Source organism: Cornus florida, unplaced genomic scaffold, assembly GCF_030987335.1.
Source record: "Cornus florida cultivar Cherokee Brave unplaced genomic scaffold, ASM3098733v1 CherokeeBrave_3.0.0_Hap2_Chr09, whole genome shotgun sequence".
NCBI classification, from domain to species: Eukaryota; Viridiplantae; Streptophyta; class Magnoliopsida; order Cornales; family Cornaceae; genus Cornus; species Cornus florida.
In genome coordinates, this window is record NW_026775579.1 from 55,580,479 (window position 1) to 55,593,201 (window position 12,723).

General features: G+C 36.6%; 1 protein-coding gene across 1 annotated transcript; it reads left to right on the forward strand.

Moving 5' to 3' along the window:
• The first annotated feature begins 1,898 nt into the window (after positions 1 to 1,898).
• Positions 1,899 to 2,510, forward strand: LOC132272639 (uncharacterized). The gene has a single exon (XM_059773742.1). It carries the CDS (start codon positions 1,899 to 1,901, stop codon positions 2,508 to 2,510), a length of 612 nt encoding a protein of 203 aa, XP_059629725.1.
• The last annotated feature ends 10,213 nt before the right edge of the window (positions 2,511 to 12,723 follow it).

Consider the following 12,723-nt stretch of genomic DNA (forward strand, 5'->3'; position numbering starts at 1 on the left):
CATGACATGATTGGCCATTTCTTGGAAGTTTACATTGATGATGTAGTCATCAAATCCTCGACCAAGGCTCAACATCTCCATAATTTAAAGATGGCTTTTGAAAGAATGAGGCAGCGCAAGTTGAAGATGAATCATTTGAAGTGTGCCTTTAGGGTTTCAGCTGGAAATTTTCTGGGTTTTTTAGTCCACCAAAGAGGTATTGAAGTAGACCAAAATAAAGCAAAGGCAATTATTGAAGCAAAGCCACTGGCCACTAAGAAAGAACTATAAAGGTTTCTTGGCTAGGTTGGATATTTGAGGAGATTCATTGCCAACCATACTGGAAAGACTCATGTTTTCTCTTCGTTGCTGAAATTGAAAGGTACTGAGGAGTTCAAGTTGATGGAACATCACCAGCAAGCCTTTAAAGGTCTAAAAAGCTACCTGGCTAACCCTCCAGTGATGATGCCTCCAATCAAGAAGTGGCCTTTAAGATTATACTTATCGGCCGCTGACAAATCCATTAGAACTCTTCTAGCTCAAAATAATGAATGGGGAAAGGAACAAGCCATCTATTATCTAAGTAGGGTGCTCACACCAATAGAATGTAGGTACACTTCCATTGAAAAGTTGTGTCTTTCCTTATATTATGTAGCTATGAAGTTGAGAACCTACATATTGCCAGTAGCTGTGTATATCATTTCTCAAATAGATTTGATTAAGTATATGCTCTCAAGGCCTTTGATTACTGGGCGGATTGGAAAATGGTCATTGGCTTTGATAGAGTTTTCTTTCAAATATATTCCACAAAAGGCGGTCAAAGGAAGGGCAGTTGCAGAATTTCTAGCTGATCATCCTTCCACCGAGATTAATTCCGAAGTGTGTGACGAGGTGGATAATCTCTACCTTGACTATACACATTGGACTTTCATGTTTGATGGGTCAAGCACCTATGATGGAGGAGGAGCTGGAATAGTTATCATTTCACTAAAAGGAAGAAAAACCACATCTTCTTTCTTCTTGGATTTCAAGTGTATAAACAATCAAGCTAAGTATGAGGCACTAATCATTAGGTTGGAAATCTTGCTAGAGTTAAAGGTGGATAAGGTCCAGATTATTGGAGATTCTAACTTGATACTTAGCTAACTTTCTGAAGAATATAGATGTTTCAACTGGCATTTGAGGTCTTTCCACTCTTTGGCCTTGGAATTACTTTGCCAGTTTGATGATTTCCAACTCAAATATTGGCCAAGGCATTTGAACACATAGGCTGATGACCTAGCACAACTAGCCTCTCGAGTGAAAGTCCCACCGGGTGTAGAAGTGACCTTGATCAAAATTAAATGAAGGACTCTCCCTTCCGTAGGGTCATGGTATGAAATGGCAAGTCATTTCCAAGCTGATGAGCCAGAAAGAATCAAATCTGCCAAGAAGACGTGGGGGATTTTCAATGTTGATATAGATGGATTAGACTTGGAAGATTGGAGAACACCAATTATCCAATTCTTGCAGGAGCCTAGTACCAATGTGGACAAGAGAATTCAGCTTTTGGCACCTCATTATATTCTAATTGATGGAGATCTCTACAAAAAGAGTAAAGAAGATGACTTTTGTTAAGATGCCTTGGCAGGGATGAATCCATAAGAGTAATGGCAGAATCGCACCTTGGAATATGCAGAGCACACCAAGCTGGAATCAAGATGAGGTGGCTTCTTAGAAGGTACTATTATTATTGGAAAGGCATATTAAAAGACTACATAGAGTTTGCAAAAACCTGTATTGCATGTCAAGAACATGGCCTGCTCCAGAGAGTTCCAGGTTTAAACATGTAGCCAATAGTGAAAATATGGCCATTAAGAGGGTGGGCTTTAGACTTCATTGGAAAGTTAAGGCCACCATCTGCAGATGGTCACACTTATATGGTAGTTGCAACAGATTATTTCACAAAGTGGATGGAGGCCATTCCATTAAAGACTTATAAGCAACCAACAGTCATTAATTTCATCAAGAATCACATTATACACAGATTCAGAATTCCAAAGACTCTCACCACAGATAGAAGCCTTTCTTTCATTGGAAGTGAGGTTATTGACTATTGTGCTGAATGTGGCGTTCAAGTAATCAGTTCTACTCCATATTTTGCCCAAGCAAATGGAAAGGCAGAAGCTTCCAACAAAGTGATTCTTAACATCCTTGAAAATATTATTGAGAATCATCCAAGGGAGTGGCATCACCTACTTTCTGAGGCCCTTTGGGCTTACATGAATTCAAAAAGGTCAAGTACAAGTGTCACACCATCTATGCTTACATATGGACATGATGCCGTTCTTCTAATGGAAATGACCATTAGGTCTGCAAGGGTGGCTTTCCAAAATAAGCTAACTCTAGCAGAGTACAACCAGGCCATGTTGGTGGAATTGGAAGACCTTGATGAAGTCTGTCTTAATGCCTTAGACCATATTATTACTCAAAAGAAGAAAGTCATGCGGGCATATAATAAGAACGTTAAGGCAAAGACATTTATTGAATGAGACCTGGTATGGCAAGTCAAATTTCCACCTGGGGTTAAAACCTTGGAATATGGAAAATGGACACCTAACTGGGATGGTCCTTACTTGGTGGAAAAATTCCTTTGAAAAGGGGCTTATAGATTGATGGATATAGATGGAGGGTCCCATAAGCACCTAGTAAATAGTGTATACTTGAAAGAGTATCACCCTTCCATCTATGAAGACTGGAAAGCTACAGTCATTCTACCAGTCACATAATGCAGCTGGTAACGTCCTTTCCAAGTAAACCAAAAAGTTGGAAATGAGGCATGTTGGCCATACTTTGGCCATTCTGGTAGTCAAGTCAAAATGAAGGAAAGATTAATTCCAAGAAGTGGCTAAGTACTTGGAAAAGTACATTGGCTAAAGTTATGAAGTGGACTTAGTTGTATTTCCAATATCAGCTAATTTCCTAAGTATAGAAGATTTCAGTACGAAAGCGGTTACACTACATGGTCCAGGTTTCGTTCAAACTGGAAATCGATCGTCTTGCTTGTATATACATGTATTTCCATTATGGCAATTTCTTTCATTTCTCTAAATTCCTTTGTTGTTGAAAGCCATTTTATGACTATGCCTTATTGTTAATATATGTGAAAGAATCTTCCAGTTTCAGTGACTTAGACATTTCTTTCATATAAACTGTGAAAGAGGCACATGCGATGGATTGAGAAATAAAACATCATCCCATTAGATACTTGATTTCATTACAAAAGCCCAAAAATGGCCACTTAAACCTAGAGTTGGCCATACAAGTGATTCCAAAAGTATCTACTATTTATTTCCTACCACCATCCATTACACCATATTTTTTAAAACAACCACATAGAAGAACCATCTGGGATCAAATAGAGGCAAGAGCACCTCCAAGTTCCATCCAAATTTTCCTTGCTTCTCGAAGATTGGCCAATGCTCTAACCTTAGCTTCTTTAAATTTGAGAAATTCATCAACCCGTTTTTCCCGTTCCTTCCTTAAAGGTTCAGATGCATTTACAAGGGCACTAGCTGTTTGATCCAACTCAAATTCTTCACGTTCCACTTGTTCCAACTCTCTTTAAATCTTGGCTAGTTCTTCATTCAAGCCTTCTTTCTTGGCCATAAGCTTTTCAACTCATTCTTTGATTTCTAGGTAGGGTTCTAATGAGAGTTGGAAATCCTCAAGAGCTTTATCTTTGAGCTTGGCTTCCTTATCACATTCAGAAATTACGGAAGTACTGGAGTTTACATGGGTGATGATGAATTAAAGTTGGTGTTGCAGTTTGGTCAAAGAAGCCTAGATGGACTCCAGAAATTTAAGGTGTTTTTTGAGGGTCACTATAGTGCTGGCCAAACTTTAGTGAAAAGATAACACATCTTCTACATCATGGGCAAGGTAAGATAATAATTTTCCTTTGGCCATAGTTATAACATCATCTGAGGTTCCTGGAAGCATGAGAACACTGGTGCTTAAGGTGGAAGTACTGGAAGATTTGGTGGCCTTGATCACTTTATAAAGATCGGCCAAAGCCGGAAGAGCTTTTCTTTGCACCATAAAGGAGGTTGAGGTAGACATAGAAGGAGTGGCCTGAAATGAGAGCAACTTTGTATTAGATAGAAAGAAAGATAGGAGGCAAAGTTTAAAAGTATGGAAGTTTGCCTCTGGAATGGAAGGAACTTGGCCTGCGGAAGTTCCACCAGTTTTGGAAGGGATAGATATTCCAGTCGTAGAAGTTGGAATGGGCAGACTTTCTTCTTTTTTGCTGGTCAAACTTTCCATATTTGAAGCTTGAAGGGCTAAATCCTCTCCTTGGGTAATTTGTTGGTCCAAATGGATATTCATAAAGTTGTGTCCTGTGGAAGAGCCCTGTTAGTTAAGTTGGAAGAAATTTACAAACATTTTTTAGCAACGAAGTTGGAAAGAAGTGGGAATAGAGACTTACCAAAATAATTTCTTTGTTTAGTTTCGATTTTTTGTACTTTGGAGAGTCTCTAGGCTGTTGGAATTCTTCTGTTTTTTCCAGATCAATCATGATTTTTCTCTTTGCTTTTCCAACAATCTTTCCAGAAGGGCTGCGCATTTTGAAGGCTCTACTAGAATGTTGAGTAGCGGTTTGACCCTTGGAAATACCAACTTCTTCATCAAAGGAATCTTCATCGGAAGAGGAGAATTGGGGTTGAAATTCCTTTTTGACAATAGCTAGTCCCTGCAAGAGGAAATAGAAGTAAGGAACAAGAATCTAGAAAAGCTAAGTACATGAACATTGAAATACCTGATGAGTCTTTCCTTTTCCTTTTACTTTGTACAAAGCATCTTCCTTTTCTTCCTGTATTTCCTTTTCAACTTCTTCTTCTTCCTCTTCGTCATCGCTTGAGGAAAGACTTTTAACACTTTCGTCACCACTTTTGGCTATACCCTTAATCTTGCCAGTCACTGTAGTGGTTTTCTCTCCAGCTTCATCCTCCTCACTTTCTTCGAGTACTTCCTCTTCTCCTTCTGAAATTTTCCAAGTCTTAGTATATGGAAGATTGATGGATTTCATAAGGAAAGATGGAAAATAGAGTTTATAGTGAATACATTTGTACCTGGAGATAAAGGCTTGAAAGAAGCTAGTATGGAATAACAGACAGTTTTATGATTTTTTGTCCGGGTAGAGGAAATGTAAGTTGACCACCATACATTGAATTCATTGGTGGATTGAGGCTTGCTAGTATGGCCTTGGAAGTTAAAAACAGCTCTTTCTGCTACATAAGCATGATCAATTGCTGCGAATTGTTCAGCATCTGTGAGACGAACACGTTGGTCAAAGAATCTGTTATAAGATTTGTAAGGTGGCAAAGGAATCATTTGGGAAAAACCCATTTGCCTTGCCAGCTGGATTATAGAACTCAACACCGCAGAAGCTATTCTTTAGAGTAGGTTGGGCAGTGCTATAATGGAGGTCACAAACAAGAAGAAAACTGGCCCAAATATTTTTCCAATCTTCAGAATGTTTTTTGGTAGACACTTTAGGAGATGGAACCAACCATGATGGCATGCGACCAATGGCGATTAATGGATCAAAGAACTCATCGTTACCAGTCTCACATTTATTGTAGAAATACTCAAAGTTTTCAGCAAAGCTGAAAGGAGAAGGATCTGCTATTGCCAAGGAATGGCATAGAAGGGATTTTCTAGTTGGAGTGATTAAGGATGAAGTTCTATTTTGGAAGTACACTTTAAGCCACATCTGGAATAACCAAAAGGGGCCTTGGAACCTTGAAAACTTTGAAGTAAGAAGGTCATGAAAGCCTCTGTATAAGTGGGAAAGCACAAGGGGAGCTAATGCCAAATCCCCATTTCTAGCTAAGGAAACTGCCACTTGAACGAAGTCCTTTGTGACCTGGCCAGATGGAACACACAGTAGATGGCCAGAAAGCCAACAGATCAAGAAAGCGATGTGTTCATCTTCTTGAATTGGGCCAGTTTTCTTACAATGTTTGATGAAAGGAAGATGCGAGGAGATAAATTTCTTACTTCCAGTGGTCTTAGTAGGGAAAATGAATGGTTCAATGAAGAGGGTGGCGCTTACATCATCCCCATGGGGTTTAAGACCTGTAATGCAACAAATATCTCTCAAAGTGGGGGACATCATTCCACATTTAAGATGAAGAGAATTGGTGGTCGAAGACCAAAAGAAAAGTGCTAGAAAGAGGTGGTTCGGATCAAGGGTAATGGAGGACTTACTAATTTGAATAATGTCAAAGATGCCTTATTTTTTCCATTGGGAAGAAATCTTTTCGTCCCTGGAAAGATGATTCACCCAAGAAGACCAGGACGAGCGATATGTTATCCAATTTCTTATACTGAAAGAAGGTTTCACTTTTTTCCCTTTCTTTGAGATAAGGGGAAATTCTGAATCAAAAGGGAAGGGGGATTTACCGGAAGGATAGAATTCGGCCAATTCAGAGGGGGCTACGTCAGTAAAGGCTGGACCTAATCCAACTGAAGAATCTTTGAAGTGAATCAGAGGTTCAAGATGAAGCCTAGCAGGGTTTAAAGACTTCAAGAGTACTTGAACTTGGTGGCTATGGCTTCGAGTCTTGATTTTAGTTTGAATAGAATGAGCTGGCATAGACGAGCTAGTAGTCTGTTTAGAAGGTTTTTTAGGAGCCATGGTGTGTAATTTTTCGTGGATTGAGATTTTCTTTCCTAGGGTTTTAAAGGAAGAAAAGAAGATAGGAGGAAAACTATTATTGGCAAATGATAAGGATGAAGGATATATATATATATATATAGACGAGAAGCAAACGAGGCGTTAAAGTCTTGATATGCCTTTTTGAGGATGAGTAGTTGGAGAATTTCAAAATTCAAAAGGAGTAATAAGTAGGATTGGGAAGTTTGATAGCTTTTAGTCGTAAATGGATAGGATTTTCTGTGGGATACGGGACCATTAAAGGAAGGGATTGTCTGCAGAAGAAGCCGAGGGAACGACCACGTGTTATAAGGATCTTCTTTTAATGATTATCCTAAGTCTTCCAAGAGTTCAAGTCGTATTTGCAGGGAGTGGGGTATGAATTTTGAAATTCGAAAAGGAAAAGTAAAGAGATTTTTATGGGGAGTCATCTTTTGGGGGCGCATGATACTTAGGAGGTTGGCGGTTGGAAGTAATTAATATAGTAGGAACCAAGGAGATTAATTGTGTTAAGTATTGAAAGGTTGAATAACCATAATGGTGGTATTTTGATGACGGAATTCAAATCCCATGCCTTATTTTGAGGAAGATCCACAAGGCGTGGAATTTGGGGGGCATATGTTTATTCCATCGTTTTGCCCAATGGAAAGAAGACAAGTGGTGAGTTTTGACAAGCTTGCCATATTGATTTAGTGTTCTAATTATTCAAGAATAGGAGAATGTGACGTGGAATTGTTAATGTGGTAACATGGCAAGTCTTAATGGAACTTGCCATGTCAGAGTGTAATACTGATAAGTATCCCTTGGAATATTAAAATCACGTGAAATTAAAAGGGAGTGGCGAGTCCCATTTGGACTTACCAAACTTGGGATATAATGTCTTAAAAGGAGATGGCATGGAGTTATTACCTTGAGCGCAACCTCATGAGAAGGTTAAAGTCAAAGATTCAATCAACCAATAATTTATCAACACATGGCAAGCTTCATTAAACTTGCCACGGTGGATTAATTCTGTTAAAGATGAATTTATTGGAAGTTCCTATTCTTATAGGATACCAATTAAACGGGTATTTTCAATTTAAATTAAAGTTGACCACGTCATGAAAAGGGGACGTGGAGGCAATATTTTCTCCTTATTTTTAGGAGACATCAGCAACTGCCCAAGCCAGGTCAACCTTTGTTGCTAAAATTCAGCAAGCCGTGGGGTTTCAATTTATTTCTATAAATATATATATATATACATATATAAATAAAAATATATTTAACCCACGATGGAGTAATTATCGTGAGTCCATGATACCTTGAAGTCTAATGAGGCAAGGTTGAGGAGAGGTTGCTAGAATTAGGGAAGTACACCACAACCACGACGCCATGAAGTTCATATGGAGGGTTCAGCCTAAAATCCAGGAAATCGTGGTCTACAGAAGGAAAGGAAGTGGGTTGGATATAATCCCACGATGAAACAGTCGCAAAAATTAAGGAGTCCATGGCGTCATGAATTTCAAGCCCAGAAAGGAAGGTTTGGTTGAGGGAAGTTGCAAAAAATCAAGGAGATGTGGTCTAAGAAACATGGGATGGTATATATTTATGCATATATATATATATATATATATATTTGTATTATATGCAGCCCACGATGAGAAAATATCTAAAGTCCAGGGGCCACAATGCCATGAAAACCAAGATGAAAATAGAAAGTCCAACAGAAGGAGGTTATTAAGGTTTAAAAGGAAACATGGGTCTTGGAATAATTCCTATAAACATGCATGTATATATGGAATTAGAGGAGAATAAGGACTTTAAAGAAGGAAAGAATTACAAGAAATCGTGGAACATGATCAGTTGAAAGTGGTGGAACCATGAAAGGTAACTACCACTATTTAAAGTAAGTAATTCGTGTCCGAGAAGAAGAAGAAGAAATCAGCAGCAAATAAAGGAGATGTGGGTTTACAGAATTAGACATATATATATATATATATATATATATATATATATATGGAATTACAAGGATCGTGGGGATACTTGGCTAAACAAGAATACGTCAGTTGAAAGTGGTGGAACTTCATAAGAGAACTACCACTAACTGAGGGAAGTTATCAAGGATTACGGATGATAAAGCTAAAGCCTACAAAATCATGTCTGAAATTAAGGAAAGAAGTCGACAACATAGGGAAGAAGAACAATATCGTGGGACACCTGTCGATTAACAAAGAGGACACGTGGAAATTCACTTTAAAACTACCCATGACGTGGCTGAAGTCTGCAGCAGAGGAAGAAGAAGATGGAAGGAAGAAGTTACAGCTGCCAAGGAATCATGGGACACATGGCAGTCTGAAGTCATTCCACGTGGAAACTGCTGAAGCTGCCACACCAAGCTGCTGCATACATGGAAATCTCTATAAATAGAGCACTTAGAGCTAGTTTGCAAACCCTATTCAAATCACACATCAAAATAGCACTTCAATTCCTTACATTCATGTATCTTTACATTCATATAATGCAATTTCAATATGTTTAATTCAAGTCTTGCACTTATTATTCCTACTTTCCAGCACTTTACTTTGAAATCCTGCACTTTCAATACAGCTTTCCTTTCCACTAGCCATAGTTCAGTCCGAAAGTCCTTTTTCAAGGCAAAAAGAACCCTTGAAGGCGGTAATTCCAGTTCTTCATTCAATCGTCTGATCCCTACAATCTCCTACTGGATAGTTGTTTGGATATCCACTCTGGAACGATAGCAGTTCCTGGTACGCCCGACATTCACTGCCACTTTCCATTCATTTGGAGGGTGGAACTAGCACTTTTTCACGAGCCGAACAAATATATATGTAAATTATAGTGACAACCTGGTATGTTTTATTGATTGCCATATGATGTGCTGTTACAACTTTTGTTTGCTTTTGTACAATAAGAAAATCAACATGCTTGTAATCATGGGTGGATAATGATTTTATTTCCTTACGAAAAAATAAAAATAAAAATAAATTGAAGTTTGGCTATTGAATTAAAACAGATTAATTAACAGATTGATTGTCACGTGATGTGATATGAATATCCATGAATGAATTAATCCCCTTCTCAACAAACCATGCCCAACTTAGTTCTAAAAATTGCAGTCTGGTGAGGCACTCGGCTTCTCATTAGTTATTTACCTATGTTTAAAGTAATGTCTGTTTTATCTTTTTTGTGTCTCTCTCTCTTGTCTCGGGTATATTTTCTTCTTTAATCTACCACATCACTCTGCAAATGTGTTACAAAATATAAATTATATCTCTTATGAAGTTGGGGTTAGTTGGGCTAGGAATGAGTTTCTTGGACTGCCTATCTTAGGTTAAACTCTGGCATTGGGCTGGAAAGCCCAGCTTGCCAAACTATTTTGCTTAAATACAATTAAGATAGTGTAAGCAATTTTTTTTTTTTTTTTGGTACCTGGGTCCTTTTATTGTCTGTCATCCCCTGCAACACAATGTAATACGTTATATTACCGATAAAATGCTGATTTAATATATTATCCTAGCGGACCTAAATTAACAGAATCCTAAAACAAGATTAAAAGAGCCATATATACATAACAATATCACTATTATATATATATATATATATATACACCCGTCCTACCCTTAACGGGTGTATATACACCCGTCAGGGTGTATATATATATATATATATATTGAGAGAGAGAGACAAATGATTTCAGGGTAAGATGGGTGTACCCTTCTTCGTTCCCGCAATTGTTTCCGTCCAAAACCTCCTAAACAGGGAGCTTTCCATTCCATTCTCACCCACGCGGGCACCCGCCCCGTCCTATTTAGTTCCAGAATTTATCTTCTTGCCCTTTTCTTCTCCTTTTTTTTTTATTTTTTTAATACAATTATATATCTATTGAAAATTTTCATTTTATTACACAAAATATATCTACATGATTTAGAATTATTGCATTATCTATATTTTATTGAAACCTACCACATCCAGAATTTCTCTTCTGATTGCACAAAATATATATATATATATATATATATATATATATATATATATATATATATATTCCTGGCAAAGACAAACAGAAACCAAACACAACAAAAAAAACTAAGAACCAACATCAACCACAACAAAAGGAACAACAGAAGGAGGTAAAGAAGATAAAAGTTGATCCAACCCAAAGCCAGTCCGTGAGAGAGCTGCCAACTCATGAGCCACCCGATTACCCTGGCGACGCACATGAGTCAAAAAAACAGATGAAAACCCAACACACGAAAATCCCAAATCCAATGCACAAAGAACAACTTATTGACACACTAACGCTTCCGCCTCCAACGAAGATGAAGCAGAAAACGAGCGAAAAATAATTGGCTGAAGCACATGACCCCGAAAATCACGGAAAACGGATCCACCACCCCCCTGCAAGGATTGCACGAAATATATTATACAATTAATCATGTGGATATATGTAACATCATCAGTCAAATAAGCAATTCAATAGACCAATCCATTTTTTAAGTGAACAACTAAAACTTGAAAAAACCGTGTGGCCCAAGTTTTAGAGCTTTACAGTCCGAGAATGAATATAACATGCATAGGGTTGGGGTACGAATTCAAGCATTAAACATGTGTAACATGTATTTGGTGTGAGTATGAATTCAGGCATTATACATGTCAAATTCTAAGAGCACATGAATTCAAGCTTTGAACATGTATCAGATGTGGATATGAATTCAAGCATCACATGTCAAATTCTACGAGTACATGAATTCAAGCGTTAAACATGTATATGGTGTGGTTACGAATTCAAGCATTTGACATGACAAATCCTCTAACAAAAAATAGAGATATTTATAGTGTTTACTATAGTGTTGAATTAATGAATTATATCTATAAAAATAATACGATCAACTCAACCATAAGAGTGCATGGTTAGCACCTCTAGGGGCAGCTCAATATAATTTGAGGCCTTGGGCAAAAAAATATAAAAGTGACATTTTAATATCTAATATATATATATATATATATATATATATATATAGTCAATCCAATTAATCTTTCTTGTCACATAATTGATCTTAGAGTCATACAACATGTCAGAAATAAGAAGGAAAAAAAAAAAAAAAAAAAAAAAAAAAAAAACGCAATTGAGGAGCTAATAGAGAGAGAAAAGAGTTAACATAAAGATAGAAATTTTTTGACTCCTATTAAATCACTGTTGGTTAAGTTCTAATAATTGAGACAAATAAAAATTTTAAGGAGTTATAATATAAGGAAATAAAATAAAATAAAATAAAATAAAAATTGGACCTTTCTATTGGGTAGAGTTTAATAATAAGAAGGAAATAACATTTTTTTAAAAATTATAATATAAAAAAATAATTTTTCTTGAAAGTTATAATATAAGGAAATACAAATTTTGGCTCATTTATATTGGCTGGAGTAATAATAGGAATGAAATAAAAATTATAGGAAGGAAATAATGTGAAGAAATAAAAAAAAAAAAAAAAATTACACCACTTGATGCTCATTCTACACTTCAAAAAATGTGTAGTGTCATGTCAACAATTGTTTTGACGTGACTTTATATTTATTTTGGAGACTCCAATTTGTTGGTGTACACTTATTTTTTTCACTCTCCATTTTATTTATTTTATTATTAAATTTTTAATTAATTATATTTTGAATCTTTTTTTTACAAATTTTTTAAAAAAATTAATTAGATTTTTATACAAATTAAATGACTTTTTTAATTAATTAAATTATAACTTTTTTTAAATTAATAAACTATAGAAAAACATATACAATAAATCTTAAACAAATACATATAATAATTATTTCACACACCATCATTTTTGGATAAAAGGCCCACCATTTATTATTATTGTGTCAGGCATTACGTGAATTTACTTATGTGAAGTCTAAAGTATAGATTATCGCACGGGGCCACAAGTGTAAAATCCAGTACCAAATCATATGCATTGCGATCGAGGCAGCCAGCATGTGTCCAGGGGGCAGTTGCCCCTCTGTCCCATGATAGACAGATTTTTTTTTACCTAAATTTG

What these genes read in the sequence shown, in the direction of transcription:
- LOC132272639 (XM_059773742.1), top strand. Translation starts at nt 1,899, where the DNA reads ATGGTAGTTGCAACAGATTATTTCACAAAGTGGATGGAGGCCATTCCA.